This window comes from Solanum dulcamara, chromosome 4 (genome assembly GCF_947179165.1).
Source record: "Solanum dulcamara chromosome 4, daSolDulc1.2, whole genome shotgun sequence".
NCBI lineage: Eukaryota > Viridiplantae > Streptophyta > Magnoliopsida > Solanales > Solanaceae > Solanum > Solanum dulcamara.
The window spans coordinates 81,028,190-81,043,241 of NC_077240.1; the positions used below are offsets into that span (position 1 = coordinate 81,028,190).

At 33.5% G+C, this 15,052-nt stretch overlaps 2 protein-coding genes across 2 annotated transcripts; both read left to right on the forward strand.

The window, feature by feature from the left end:
• Positions 1–595: 595 nt before the first annotated feature.
• LOC129887886 (microtubule-associated protein 70-2-like) lies at positions 596–5,840 on the forward strand. Its single transcript, XM_055963119.1, has 11 exons — positions 596–1,104; positions 1,230–1,315; positions 2,587–2,652; positions 2,733–2,903; positions 2,990–3,160; positions 3,283–3,438; positions 3,538–3,684; positions 3,796–3,867; positions 3,950–4,480; positions 4,564–4,751; positions 5,342–5,840. Exons 1-11 carry the CDS (start codon positions 858–860, stop codon positions 5,379–5,381), a joined length of 1,875 nt encoding a protein of 624 aa, XP_055819094.1. The 5' UTR covers positions 596–857; the 3' UTR covers positions 5,382–5,840.
• Positions 5,841–11,729: 5,889 nt separating this feature from the next.
• LOC129885208 (uncharacterized protein C594.04c-like) lies at positions 11,730–14,690 on the forward strand. The gene is made up of 3 exons (XM_055959405.1): positions 11,730–11,983; positions 12,926–13,189; positions 14,078–14,690. Exons 1-3 carry the CDS (start codon positions 11,762–11,764, stop codon positions 14,555–14,557), a joined length of 966 nt encoding a protein of 321 aa, XP_055815380.1. The 5' UTR covers positions 11,730–11,761; the 3' UTR covers positions 14,558–14,690.
• Positions 14,691–15,052: the final 362 nt, after the last annotated feature.

The window sequence follows — 15,052 nt, forward strand, 5'->3', positions numbered from 1 at the left end:
TCATTTTGACTTGATAGAGGTTTTGGTTGTTGGAGATAATTGAGATGGTTTGGTTAATGGTGAGACATGGGATACATTGAGATTGGCATAATCATGAACAGTAACACTTAGACACAACTTCTGAACGAATTTATAAATGTTATTCTTTGACCAAGCGGTCATTGGATGAGAGGGTTGAATGGTCGGATTTTGATCTGATTCATTTGTGTTATCATGTAAAAAGCAGTCAGAAGAGATAGAACTAACAGAGGACGATGAAGGAGAAAGAGATACCTGAGTGGTGACTGGTTACTAAATGGGTCGTTAATGAAAAGAAGAAACAAAATCTTTTGCCTTCTTATAATTTATTTATTTTTAAAAAAAAAATAACATTTTCAACTATCTTATGTATAGAAATAAAAACCTCTTATAAAAAATGAAAGATATAATTTTTTTTAAAAAAATATACTAGAAAATCATTTTTCTATAAACAAGTCAAATAGAAGGGGTAATATAGTCAAATTAAGTTAAAAAAAATAGCATTTCAAAGTCAAGAGAGTCCAAATCTCAGATCATCAACACAGCTAAAACACAACTCACTCACTCACTCACTCACTCTCTTAATCAGAGTTTCTAGAGAGAGAAAAACAAGCACAATAAATCACTGCATTTCTAGAGAGAGAAACTCACTATCATTTTGAACTTAAACATTCCAGACACTTTCTCTCTCTAAAATTATACAATTATATATATATATATATATATATATAGATAGATAGATAGATATATACACACTTTTCTATAGATATAAATCTCTTTGGATTTTTTTTTGGTGTATTTGATGTGAGAGAAGAGAGGAAGAAAAAAGTTGAACGGAGATGTCGGAGGTTTCCGGCGAGTTATCGGAGTTCAGTGCCGGAGAAAACGGAGGCGGAAGTGGCAGTGGAGGCAATGTGCGTGAGACGACGCCGTTGACAGTGTCGGCGTCGTTTAAGGAAGGGAAAAGTTCACGGAGGAAGACGGCGGTGATGAGGCCAAGCCTTGATGCGGATGAGTTCTTTAATCTTCTTCACGGTTCGGATCCGGTGAAATTGGAGCTCAATCGACTGGAGAATGAAGTCAGAGGTTAGTCATAGTAGCTGGATCCAATGCTGATTTAGTGTTAAAACGGTGTCGTTTTTTTATGTGAATAGTTTTTTTTTCTGCTTTCTGGAGTTTTTGTGATTGATGCAGTATCGATTTTTTTGCAGATAAGGACCGGGAATTGACTGAAGCTCAAGCGGAGATCAAGGCACTGAAGTTGTCCGAGAGATTACGAGAAAAAGCTGTTGAAGAGGTTCTGCTGTTTACACTATTTACGTTTTTGCTCTTGTTACTGTTGAATGTTGTTTTTATAGCACAATGCGAGCACAGTTCGTGTAGAGATTACAGAATATGTATGAGATATATTTTAGATAATCATAGTGTCCGGGACAACTTCCTCGACTAATAGATAGGAAGAAATCACCTAGTGCTTTTTTTGTCTTTGCCGGAATTGAGATTTGAATCTGAGACTTCGTGTCTACTATGCCACACCCTTGGGTGTTATGAGGGATATTAAAAAGGAGTAGGAAATTAAATTGTTTTTACACTTTAGAGTATCTTTCGTAATGAATGTAGTTGAAATTGTCCCAAGACAAGATAAGAGTGACTTGAATAGTAGTTAAACATATGATACAATATGTATCTATCGAGCATTTAAGCGTCAACATATTGTTGTAATTGCTACATGAATTATCTATTCTTGTTGTACTATCTATTCAGTGGAACTCTTTTTTCTTGAGCATAGGGTGTCTATAGGAAAGAGCCTTTCTACCTCTTAGATAGGGGTAATGTTTGTGTACACTCTACCTTCCCCAAACTCCACTTTGTGGGATTACACTGGGTATGTTGTTGTAAAAAGTGGGAAATTGAAGTATTTTGATTGTTTTATTACTAGGAAATAGATAGTTGTTTGTTGGTGTTCTTATATCGTAAGGTAAAAAGAAATCGTAGGATTTGAATAATCACTCTTGAATCTGGACTCGGCTGTGGTTCTTATTAAGTATCTCCATTGGTGTACTACTTGTCTTATTCCAAATTGATTTGAAAAAAAATCTTTTACAATGTAATTTGCAGTTATTTGATTGACTGCATGTTAAATTCTTCTGGTTTGAGAGTTAATTTGGACTCATTATTTTGAAGATTTTCTGTTTTCCATATACGTTAATTGGAAGTACATGTGCAGTATATAGTGATCTGGATATGTTTCACAATCCATTTTTATATGGGGAGGGCAGCATATTCCCAAAAGAGAATGTTGCGACTTCCCTTTCCAAATCATAAGAGTTGAATAAGGCTTGATGTTCATAGTTGGAAACTGTGGTCTACCCTTATTAGGTGATAGGCAGGTCTAGATTATTACTGCATTTATGCTGTGCTTTGGGCAACAAAGTTCTTGTTTTAGTCTTGCCTTGTGAACCAAATCATGCATTTTGATTGATGAATGCTAATCTGATGATTGTAAAGATATTCATCAGTTTTTAAGAGGAAAAACTGATGTAGATATCTATTTTGTCCTAATTTTAGCTCACGGATGAGTTGTCAAGGGTCGACGAGAAGCTTAAGTTGACAGAATCTCTTTTAGAAAGCAAGGTACTAATGCGAACTCTTCTCGTCAATTTTTTTTCTTTTTTAAGCTTTCTATAACTGTATATAATTTTCTTGCTTGGCAGAATCTTGAAATTAAGAAAATTAATGATGAGAAGAAAGCATCCATGGCAGCTCAATTTGCAGCAGAAGCCACTCTTAGAAGGGTCCATGCTGCCCAAAAAGATGATGATATGCCGCCTATTGAAGCCATCCTTGCACCTTTGGAGGCTGAACTCAAGCTTGCACGTCAGGAGGTACACATGTATTTAAAAACTGGCTTTGGTAAGGTAAAAGCTCACCTTCATAGATTTTCTTATTCTTTCACCTTCCTTCTGCGCAGATTGCAAAGCTGCAAGATGATAATAAAGCACTGGACCGTCTTACAAAGTCGAAAGAGGCAGCTTTACTTGATGCTGAGAGAACTGTGCAGTCAGCATTAGCAAAAGCTTCTATGGTGGATGACCTTCAGAACAAGAACCAAGAGCTGATGAAACAGATAGAAATATGCCAGGTATGTTGATCACAGGACTGGCGTTTCTGTTGATCTAAACATTGCGGCACTCTCTCCTTTTAGCTTTTAAATAATCAATTCTCCTTTTTACTAATCTTGTTTCTGTTACAAACACACATCAGGAAGAAAATAAAATATTGGACAGAATGCATCGGCAAAAGGTTGCAGAGGTTGAAAAGCTTACCCAAACAGTACGTGAGCTTGAGGAAGCTGTTCTTGCTGGTGGTGCAGCTGCTAATGCTGTCCGGGATTATCAACGGAAAGTTCAAGAGATGAATGTAATCTATCCTAGCTAGACTTTTTCTGAATTTCACTCTAAAACAGTTGTACATAGACAAAATTAAGTGCATGAACGTTTATATTTATCTACTTTCCAGGAAGAAAGAAAAACTCTTGATCGAGAGCTGGCACGTGCCAAGGTAACAGCTAATAGGGTAGCAACTGTGGTTGCTAATGAGTGGAAAGATGCCAATGATAAAGTAATGCCTGTGAAACAATGGCTTGAAGAAAGGAGGTTTTTGCAGGTACAATGACATCACTTGATCACTATGAGATAGTATGCTCTGTTGTCTTGATAGAATACTGCATTCTTTTTATGTAGTTTAATGAGCGTGTTCCAAAATCTTATGCTACAGGGTGAGATGCAAACATTGCGTGACAAGCTCGCAGTCACTGAACGAGCTGCAAAATCAGAAGCCATGTTAAAAGTAATAATTCAGTCCAATAAATGTGTGTTTTAATGCGACTATCCCAATTTGGGTATAACTTGAAGTTGTTCATTTTCATCAGGAGAGATATCAACTGAGGCTTAAGGTCCTTGAAGAGACATTAAGATCATCCAGCTCAGCTACTCGCAGTACAGCAGATGGTAGAAGTTCAAGCAACGGTCCTTCACGTCGGCAATCACTGGGAGGCGCTGAAAACATCTCCAAATTAACGTACAATGGCTTTTTACCAAAGAGATCACCATCATTTCAGCTTAGATCTTCTGGGTCCAGCACAGTGCTGAAGAATGCTAAAGGGACATCAAAGTCGTTTGATGGTGGCTCAAGGTCATTGGACAGGGGAAAAAACCTTCTGAATGGTACAGGTCCAAATTTCAACAGCAGCAAGTCGTGTGATGGAACCAAAGACAATGAGACTGAGAATAGTTCCTGGAAAGCAAGTCAAGTTGAAAAAAACAATGACACACAAGTAACAGAAAGAGAAGATACTATACCTGGAATATTATATGATTTGCTGCAAAAGGAAGTAATTGCTTTGAGGAAAGCAGGTCATGAGAAGGATCAAAGTCTTAAAGACAAGGATGACGCCATTGAGGTTAGATTGATTGCTCAGCTATGCTATGACTTTGTTCACTAATGACATTTCTGCTATGATTGACTGTTGTCTTTGTAATTCAGATGTTAGCTAAGAAAGTAGAGACTTTAACGAAAGCCATGGAGGTTGAGGCTAAAAAAATGAGAAGGGAGGTTGCTGCCATGGAGAAGGAGGTGTCTGCCATGCGTGTCGAGAAAGACCAAGAGAATAGAGCCAAAAGATTTGGAAATTCAAAGGGTCCAGTGAGCAGTTCTCAGCTGCCTCCAGGAAGGTATGCCTTTAGTTTTCATTTTAACGCAATTCTATGTTACAACCCATTATCTATAAAGCTGCAAGTTATTCGTTATTCACAAATTAACTCTTGATATGCATGTGCACTTGCAACCCCTTAACTGCTACTAACATTCAGGCAAAAGTTTGGTAACCCATTTTAACTGGATAGAAAGAAGAGAGTAAACAGCCCCTTTTCTACTTGCCATCGCCCAAATGAATCGGTTAGAGAGGTTTCGATTGTGGACATAATTTTACTTTATTTCGTAATTGATCATCTTTAACAATTCAATTGTATAGCTACTACTTAGGAAAACAAACAAATGGAAATATAATTTTGGGGTTGCTTGCGTATGGCCGCTACTGAACCTATCTAGATCCATTATCTCTTTGTTTTTTGGTCCAATCAAATTGGGGTAAGTTGGTTAATAATCTGTTCATTGACTTTCTATTTAACTCGTCCATACTTGACCCAACATTCCAATTTGACACCATTACCAAAAATTTGCTTCTGTTTAATTGTGTGGTTCTTGATTCCTTTGTTCCATCAACTCCTTTTTCTTACTTCAAATATCATTGTATTATCTGCAGAAATGTAGCTCGAAGTGGGTTAACACGCAACATTCAATAACAATACAAGGAAACCCCAAGTACTACAGCTCTGAGAAGATATTCTGCATAGACTTCCTGTTTTTCTAGTCTACTTGATAACTCTACTATTTTCCACTAATGGTTTATTGTAAAATTGTAACAAGCATGCCAATGACTATGAGCGAAGTCTATCCAAACACTGGAAAAGGCCGGTAGATGAAATGTGGTGTGCTTCTGACTTTGACTATGATCCCCTTCTGCTTACATATCAGCTGGAAAGGTACTCAAGTTATCAAAGTTGAGCTAACTTTTTCGCCGAACAGCTTGAGTGGCAGTGGTGGTGTGGTTGTATAGGTAGCTCTTGGCATTTACTTTGTTCTATACTCTTTTTCTCAACTTGTTTGCAGTCTATATTTGTAATCTGCAGCTTAATTGTGATGATATGTTATTCGTTCGTGTTTGTGTATTTGTGTTTATATAAATAACTTTTTTTCCTGAACCATTTGAGTCTTTAAAAATTGATTTAGTATTTATCTACCTCCTCATTCCTTGTAGTGCCTGAGAGGTTTGAGTCTTTGATATCCTTCAAGTTATCAAATGACTCCAATTCTTGGCACTTCCACAAAGTGAGCAATACTAGAAAGCTTAAAAGTATGGTGGTGGAGGCTTTAAGGTTCATAGGCTTTAAGGCTAATGTAAGTGGATCAATTGACTGTTCTTTCTTGTTAATCGTGGTTTTCGTGTCTGTTTGTGTGCATCTTGATTATTTTGACAACGAACTATTTCAAAATATTGAAATGCCGAAAATGAAGAAGGTCGATTTGCTCTGTACTTCTCACATCCCATCTTTACGGGTGAGTAATTCTATTCACCTTTTTGCCTTATTTTGATTTGAACACGTCGTGATTCTTTGAAAGTAAAGTTGGGGGACCTAGGTTTTTGTTTGTTTTCTTAAACGTCACTCTTAAAGGATTATGGAGTTGGTTGTGTAGAGCATAATCTTTGTCAGAGGAAGCACATGGTTATGGTTTACTTGGTCAGAGACAAAGGCAAATAAACCCATGTAGTAATGATGCTGAAATCACTTTGTGTCAGTTTTCTTCACGCTATTTCATGTGCTTCCAATTCCTTGAGTCCAATTTAAGATATGCTTAAAAAATACTATTTCATAAAATTGCAGGAATTGGTCTTTTTAACTTTTACTTTTTATAAACTAAAGTATGCCTAGTGTGACATATCTTTTTTTTTTTATAAAGAAACTGAAGTCATATGGAGACGTAATTTACTGGATATTTGATACTTTTTTCCGTCTTAGTATATTTGACTTGACATAGTATTTTAAAAAAAGACTTTTGAAATTTATGGTCTAAAATAATTCTTAGATATTTGTGTGAACAAAATTATTTTATTAAGTTTATAAAGAGAATTTTAAAATTAAATTATTTCTAATTATAGTGTGGTGATATTTTTTTTAGGACAGACTAAAAGAAAAATGGTGCAACATAAAATGGAATGGAGAGAGTATAAAAATAGAAATTTATGCCTTGTAATTTTTTTTTTATAGAATAAGGGTAAAAAAGTAAAATAGAAATACCCTTATTTTATTTTACAGAATAAGGATAAAAGTGCAAACTTTATATGTGGTATTGGAATTTCCACTTTAATTTGAATAAAGTTGATTTCCCTTGGAGAATTATTTGCCATAGCCAAAACAATGATTGATCGTTTTAAACTTCTTTTGTTTCAATTTGTTTGATCTATTTTGATTGACATCGAATTTCAAAAAGTAAGTAAGATTTCTGAATTTTATAGTCTAAAATTAAAGATATGTTAAAATATATCAAAATGTCTTTTAATTTTATAATTTTAAATATATTATTAAAAAATTAAAATTTAAGAGTTGTTAAAGAAAAAATCTTTTTTAAACAAATCAAAAAAGAGAATATGGACTAGCAACTGTATATATCATAACACCCTGATAGTAAATAGTAACATGTCATTAAAAGAATGTTGTTTGCATTGTAATTTGGATTTTCTTAAACTTACAAGCCGCCTTCCTTCTCAGTAAAATATTTCCCTGGCCTAATATATACATATCTTATCACTATTTCTATGAGGCACTCTCGGATCAAGTAAAAAAGGAGATAGTAAAAAAAATATAGTAAGTAACAAGAAATAGTACAAAGTCTAATAGAAGGGAGCAAAGATAACTACAAAATAATGTGATAATCAATAAACAGCATATTATGATATATTATTGAACACAAGAATAAGCAATGCTAAATATCACAAACCTAGAACTATAATAAAACAACTAACACAATGGCAAACACCAACCACTCTATGCAAGACAATACTATACTACTTTCTAACCTGCTATCCTAATACTTGTCCTCCACGCCTTTCTATCTAAAGTTATGTCCTCAATAACCAGAAGTTGCGTCAGATCCTGCCTTATCACCTCTCTCCAATACTTTTCTGACCTCTGCTTCTCCTCGTACCCTCTATAAGCAACTTCTCACACCTCCTCACTAGTGCGTCTATGCATCGATTTCTTCTTTAGATGTCTAAATCATCTCAGTCATGTTTCTCTCATCTTATCCACCACGGAAGCCACGATCCCACCTTATCTCGAATATCCTTATTTCAATTATAAAGTCGGAAAAATCCACTGGGCCTGTTATTTTTTAATGAACGGAGGGACCAGGCTCAGCCCAAATCCCTTATAGAGTAGAATTGATACAAGTAGCCACTTTACAGCTTCCTTGTTTAAAATATAGCTCACATTTGCAAAGCATTTAACATTTAGAGCCTGTTTGGATTGATTTATTTTAAAGTATTTTTAAGCTAAAATAGCTTTTAAGCAATTTTATAGTGCTTGAATAAGTTTAAAAAAGCTTATAAACACATAGTTTTAAATTAAAATGACAAAAATAAATTAAAATTAAAAAGTCAATCCAAACAAGCTCTTAACTTATTTCGCTTGTTCTTTTCCTCTTCACTTCGTCTTGCAAATATTGGACAAATCTCAATATAAGAAGTTCAAATATTTTGAGACGATGATAATACCAAGAAGACAATTCAACAACTTTCGTATAGAGGCGGAGTTATGCTGAGTGCAAAACACAATAACAAAATAAAGCTCGTGACGCATCAAAAATAATATAAAAAGATATCGATAGTCTGGGATAATTATTAATAAGTTTATTTGATATGTTGCTTAAAGATCTAAAACAAGAAGTAATAATGATCTTAGAGTTAAAATAATAATTATATAGTTTTTAGGAAAAAAGTCTTTTTCTAACTTTGAAATTGGAATGGTTATAAATGCTATAATAAAATTTCGTAAGAAAATATTTGAAAATTGAATTAGGTCTCAAAGAAAATTAAAATTTTAAAAAATAAATTAAAAACCTTTGGATTCCCACTTGTGTACCTTTCTAGAAAGCCTATCAAATAGTAATCATCTAAGCCGTCAAAACAGCATCAATAGCCATAGCCTCATAATTTCAACCCTATGCTTTATCATAGGATTATGGAATCAATCTTTAAAGTTAAAATAAATTAACAAGAAACCATATATTATTAGGATATATTTTCGAAGATTTTTTGGTGTGTGTCGGGTCGGGTATATTCATTGGGTTCACTAATTCAGATTCGCATCACATAAAATTTATTAAAGGTAAAAAAAATTACCAATTTTTTTAATACCTAGAGTCTGAAAAGATTTTGAAGCTTGAGTCTTTGGAAAATTGTGATGGGGGTGGAGGGATTCTTACGGTGGGATGAAAACAAGAGAGGTTAACTGGAGTGGAAGTCACAATATGGGGTCGAAATTTGTGATTGATCCGAAGAATCACTCCCAGATACCATTCTGTTACCCCTGGGAGTTACTCTATCAAGTTAATTTTATGTTACAAATTCAAAAAATTTAAATTGTTATGTCATAATGTTAGTTTTGTCCTTCTAATCTCTTCTTAACTTGAATGTGCATATAACTTAAACCTTGTAATAAAATGAATAAATATTTGAAGATTCTTACTCTCTTAAGACTTTTTAAAAACCTAAGTATGAAGTACACATGCTATTTTATAATGATTCACTAATAAATATTTATTTAAAATAAAATACTTTGTGTACTTATCGATTAAATTCATAATTTCATGAAAGTTATATGTAAAGTTTTCTCTAGCTTAAAACAACCTCAGGATGACAGTACATTTACATTCTTAACTAAGTCGAATGAAATCGTTTTTGATAACAGAATCGAATATACCTTGCCTCAAGCGGTATAATGACATTCCGCTTCATTGATGTTTTTTTACTATATATGTATGTATATATAATGGGATAGTTAGCAACATGAAATTATTGAATACAACAACAATCCAGTGAAATTCCATAACATGGGGTCTGGGGAGGGTAAAGTGTACGCAGACCTTACTCCTACCAAGGTAGGACAGCTGTTTCTGAAAGACCCTCGATTCAATAAAAGCATAAAAAGAGGTTAAATAAGGCTAAGAAGTTAAGAAGTTCAAGGCGATATGGTAAAGCAGATAACGAGAGCGATACAGATAAAATAGAATAATCAAAGTACAGAAGTACATAAAGTAATAGATAATAGCAGAAATCAGAGCACATGAAATTATAGTACGCTAATCCGCCTACTAATAAGGTAGAATAATGTGACTATGTACTAGCCTTCTACCCTAATGTGGGTCCTCCACACCCTCTTATCTAAGGTCATGTCCCTCGGTAAGCTGTAGTTGTGCCATATCCTGTCTAATCACCTCTCCTCAATATTTCTTCGGCCTATCCCTACCTCTTCTGAAACCATCCATGGCCAACATCTCACACCTCCACACTGGGGCATCTGTGTCTCTCCTCTTCACATGCCCAAACCATCTCAGTCGCATTTCCCGCATCTTGTCTTCCACCGAGGCCACTCCTACCTTGTCCCGAATAGCCTCGTTTTTAATCTTGTCGCTCCTGGTATGCCCACACATCCATCTCAACATTCTCATTTCGGCAACTTTCATCTTTTGAACGTGAAATTATTGAATATAAAATAAAAATAACATTATCATTTATAGTAATTTATTCGTAATTAATTAATTGACTTTTTCAAATGTTTATACATCAAAGAAAAATTATGTGCATGCCAATGAATTCGGTAGGGGACCCTTTACGATTCAAAGTGATATTTTTCGATAAATATAATGAATTGGAATTAATTAAAACCTAAAGCAAATAGAAAACGTAAGATGAAAAATAATTAAACAACAAAAAAGGTTTTCTTTTAAAGAGGACCATGGACAGCCGTTTAGAGGGGACCTATATACATACTTTTGGCTATGAGTGCAAGGTAAGGTGTGATTCTTGCAAATGATTAACAACACTAATGTGGGCTACAATATTAATCATTAATTCCACCATTAGAATAGTAATCATAATTATTAAGTTTGATTTGCATGGGCACTTTTAATAATGACTTATGGTTTTCTATTAGTAACTATTTGTGTTTGTAGTGAAGACAGCTATGATTTATACTTTTTCTTTTACTATTAAGAGTTTTAAAAAGTTAAATAATTTTATACATTGTCAGATTAATTAAATAAGTTTTTACGTATAGTATTACTATCAGATCATCTAAAAAATATCTATAGATAATTTAAGACTCCTTAAAAATATAAAATTTGAAATCTTAAAAATAATAATATATATATTACCTGTAGATACAACAAGTAAGAACGATCTAATGGAGTAAAAATTTACAACATGAACATTCAAATGCAAAAAATCAATTGGAAGCGTTACTTTCAAAAATTGGCATTGTAATATAGTAATTCAGATTTAATCGAATTTCAATATAAATATCAAACATCGAGGAAAGAAAATCAGAAAGATAGTGCAATGGACAATGTAAAGTAGTCCCTTTTTGCTATAAAATCATCATAATAGTATAAGTTTAAAATTAAATTATTTTAAAATAATTTTTGTTTTGTTTTAATTCATGTAACACACCTTTTTATATTCAAATGAATATCATATTTTATACCTACAAAAAAATTAATTGTTTTAGACATACAACTCTCTCAGGCTTGTTTTAGCCCATAAATTAAAGAATAATTAATTATTTATTTCTCAAATTTTGTGCTCATTTAAGCAATGCCACATTAATTGAGACGAAAAAAATGTATTCTCATTTTCGTTCATTTTTATTTATTGTGATAAAATATTCATATTAATCATTATTATATGTTAAAAGACATATAAAATTCAAAGTGGATAAATAAAGATGAAGTATTAATCATTTTTAGAAGAAAAAAAGAATATAAAATGGAGGTGTGATGTGTAGAGTCCTTTATAAATTAGACCCTCACAATATAATTCACAAGCAACATAGTGAAATATAACAATATGGCTACTCATAGCAATTTCAAGAATGGCCTGATTGCATTTTTAGCCACTTTTCCTTCTATTCTTTTCTACCTTTCTTTCCTATATAATCACAATGAAGATCACTATTCATTATGGAATTGGTGCAATAACCATCCAATTTTACTGGCAAATATCCTGTTTTTCCTCAATGTCAATGTCCTCTTTTGGTTTATTGCTCTTCTTCAATCAAGCCTTCATTGGGTAACTAGTACTCTTCCATCTTTTACTTTGATGAATTAAGCTAAAAACAAAATTTCTTTTATGAAAACTTTTAAATTGAAAGTTACAAAAGGCATGCATGACAATGTAGAATTTGTTGCAAGAAGTCTCAAAATTTCTCAGAATCAATACATAATTAGCTCTTGTTTAATCATAAATTTTGAAGTTGAAACTTATTTTTTGTCTACATGGGCTGAAAAGTGGTTATCGTTTTAATTTTATCTGAAATACAATAAACTTATATATTATAGCTTGTCTGGTCAACTTCCAAAATTTCTATATTTTGCTAAGTGGTATTTTTTGTTAGAAGTGTTTTTGGAAAAAAAAAAAGTACTTTTAAAAAGTAGCCGTTTGTTTCGCTAATCAATTTTTTATGGGGATAACCTATTTTTTCAATTTCTGAAAAATAGCTTTTGCTATTACTCAAGAGTATCCCCACTCCCCCATGAAGTTCAGTCAAACACTTCAACTCTCTAAAATAAATATCATTTTCTTTAAAAAAAAACACTTTTAACTTTCTAAAAATTGGCTTAATAGGCTACTAATATACCAACTGCTTGCGGGCCAAATCGATACAGTTTTCCCTAAAAAGTCTCACACTCATTAAGTGTATAGTTTCCTATCTTTTTAATTATGTATTTGAGACTTTGTTGCCATGCCTAACAGTAGAAATGCACATAGTTTTCTTTATGTACTCTTCCAACTTAATAATCAGTAACGAAGTCGGAAAATTGGTGAAAGATGTGCAAATTTTCTTCTTCAATTGTGTTAAGGGTGTGTAAAATTAAATATACACTCATAATAGCTAACATTTTACCTCTGTACATCACATAATTTTTTTTGCGGCTATAGTAGCTCTGCTCACGCAACTTATTTGGTATTGGTATTGAGACGAAGTTGATTAACAACATTTGAATTTGGCAGATGATAGGTTTGTACTGGATGGTGATTCCAGTAATGTTGTTACATTTCTATGCCAATCATCCCATGGCACAATACAATCAATTGAGGTCATGGATTGTGACAATTTTGACATGGATTTGGAGTATTAGGATGATTCATAGCTACTTCAGAAGGGAAAATTGGCAGTTGGGAGGTAAGCAAGATTGGAGATATACAGATATGAGCAACCAGTATGGAAAGAATTGGTGGTGGATCTCCTTCTTTGTTATTTATCTCTCTCAGCAGGTAATTTATGTCTGCAGACTACGTACATCCTATCCTCTTCAGACATTACTTGTGCGATTACATTCATGTGTACATTCTTTTTTATGTGGTTTGTGAAAAACCTATAGTACTCCCTCTGTCCCAATTTATGTGTCACTTTTCGTTTTTCAAGAGTCAAACAGTTTAAGTTTGACTGAGAATTTGCGCATAGAATCTTTAATTTTTTTGAAATGAAATTTATATATTTGTAAACTACGTAAAAAGTACTATAAGTCACAATAATTGACAATTAAAAATATTTAAAAGAAATATAAAAAATTTGTGGTCAAAAGATAGACTTGTTTGAATCTCAATTAGAAAGGTGCCATATAAATTGCGAAGGGAGTAATTAAATTGAAATAGTTATAAGTTATGTCTAAGTTAAGAAGAAAAAAAGGCGGAATGGCATATGAGAACTTGTACTTGTTTCGAATTGTCATGCTGGTCGACGGTCGTTGTACTCCACGAGGTTTCATCTAACGTAGCATCAGAGTCAGACCACTTCATATTCTCGGCAATCTTATGTTGTCCATGTTCAGATGTCCAGGTCTCGATGTGCACGGGTTTTAGAGTCCCACACTAGCTGAATGTATAGATAGTAATTTCCCTATATGATTTTAGGCAATGCCTTCACCTTTTCAATCCTTTTGAACAAGGAAAAAGAAGAATATTGACTCTTCAAGTTCTTTGTCATTGCTTTATGATGTTGAGGTTTTTGCATACATTTTCCCTTGTAGGCCGGGGTGAAACTAGCTGGGGTGTGTGTGTGTAAGGAGCTCATCTGAATCCTCTTCGTCAGAAATTTACATTGAATCCACTTTATATTGTGAATCTACTTAGTGAAAATTTTGGCTTTGCCGCTGCTTGCAGGTTTTACAGATGGGGATATGCTTGCCTCTATATATTGTCCATTCAATAGATAAGCCATTGAATTTTTTGGATTTCGTTGCCATCGCCATCTGTTTCTCTGGCGTTACAATCGCCTTTTATGCGGATACAGAGCTCCACAATTTCATCAACAAAAATCAGAAACTGAAACAACTTGGCCAGCCAATGGTTCCAATTCTTGACAAAGGCCTTTGGTGTTACTCAAGACATCCAAATTATTTAGGTGAACAATTGTGGTGGTGGGGATTGGCCTTATTTGGATGGAATTTGGGCAAAAATTGGATCTTTATTGGTGCACTTATAAATAGCATTTGTTTGGGATATGTCACTATGCTTGTGGAGAAGAAAATGGTTAGAGAAAACTATAGAGCAGATGCATATAAGCTCTACCAAAGGAATACATTTGTGTGGATTCCATGGTTCAACTTTTCCTCAAATGCAAAAGATAAGAAGAAAAATTGAGTCCATGGATTGTTGTAATATGCTTGTATTTATTTCTCTTTGTATGTTTCATTTGCTTTTTTTGCAAAGATTGTGATATAGGTTCATAACTCATCAATTACATTTCAATTTGTTTGTCTGATTTTGACTTGGTACGGTAGGTAAGAACTCTTAATTCTTTGGTAGTGGACCTTTTGATAGTTTGATCATTATCCCTCGTCTAACTGAACTATTCGACTATACGACTATTGTGATTGCTAGTGGAAAATAATGGAAACTAGGAATGAAGTGGGGATCACGAACGGTCTTAAGTGAGTAGACTTCTCCCACCTTCCTTTTCTCTCGGACATCTCACTTGTAATTTGCTCTTCAAATTCAGGGGTGGCTCAATACCAGTAAAGTCAAATTCAAACGGAAGCTTTAAATTTTAATTTTCTTAATAAAGTTTATTATAGTCGGTTCATTTAATATTTTTTGAGACATATAGTATCATAGATTTGTCGGACTTTTAATAAT

What these genes read in the sequence shown, in the direction of transcription:
- LOC129885208 (XM_055959405.1), top strand. Translation starts at nt 11,762, where the DNA reads ATGGCTACTCATAGCAATTTCAAGAATGGCCTGATTGCATTTTTAGCC. An exon ending in TTCAATCAAGCCTTCATTGG is followed by an intron (nt 11,984 to 12,925) that starts GTAACTAGTACT and finishes TGAATTTGGCAG; the next exon opens with ATGATAGGTTTGTACTGGAT. An exon ending in TTATTTATCTCTCTCAGCAG is followed by an intron (nt 13,190 to 14,077) that starts GTAATTTATGTC and finishes CGCTGCTTGCAG; the next exon opens with GTTTTACAGATGGGGATATG.
- LOC129887886 (XM_055963119.1), top strand. Translation starts at nt 858, where the DNA reads ATGTCGGAGGTTTCCGGCGAGTTATCGGAGTTCAGTGCCGGAGAAAAC. An exon ending in ACTGGAGAATGAAGTCAGAG is followed by an intron (nt 1,105 to 1,229) that starts GTTAGTCATAGT and finishes ATTTTTTTGCAG; the next exon opens with ATAAGGACCGGGAATTGACT. An exon ending in ACAAGGATGACGCCATTGAG is followed by an intron (nt 4,481 to 4,563) that starts GTTAGATTGATT and finishes TTTGTAATTCAG; the next exon opens with ATGTTAGCTAAGAAAGTAGA.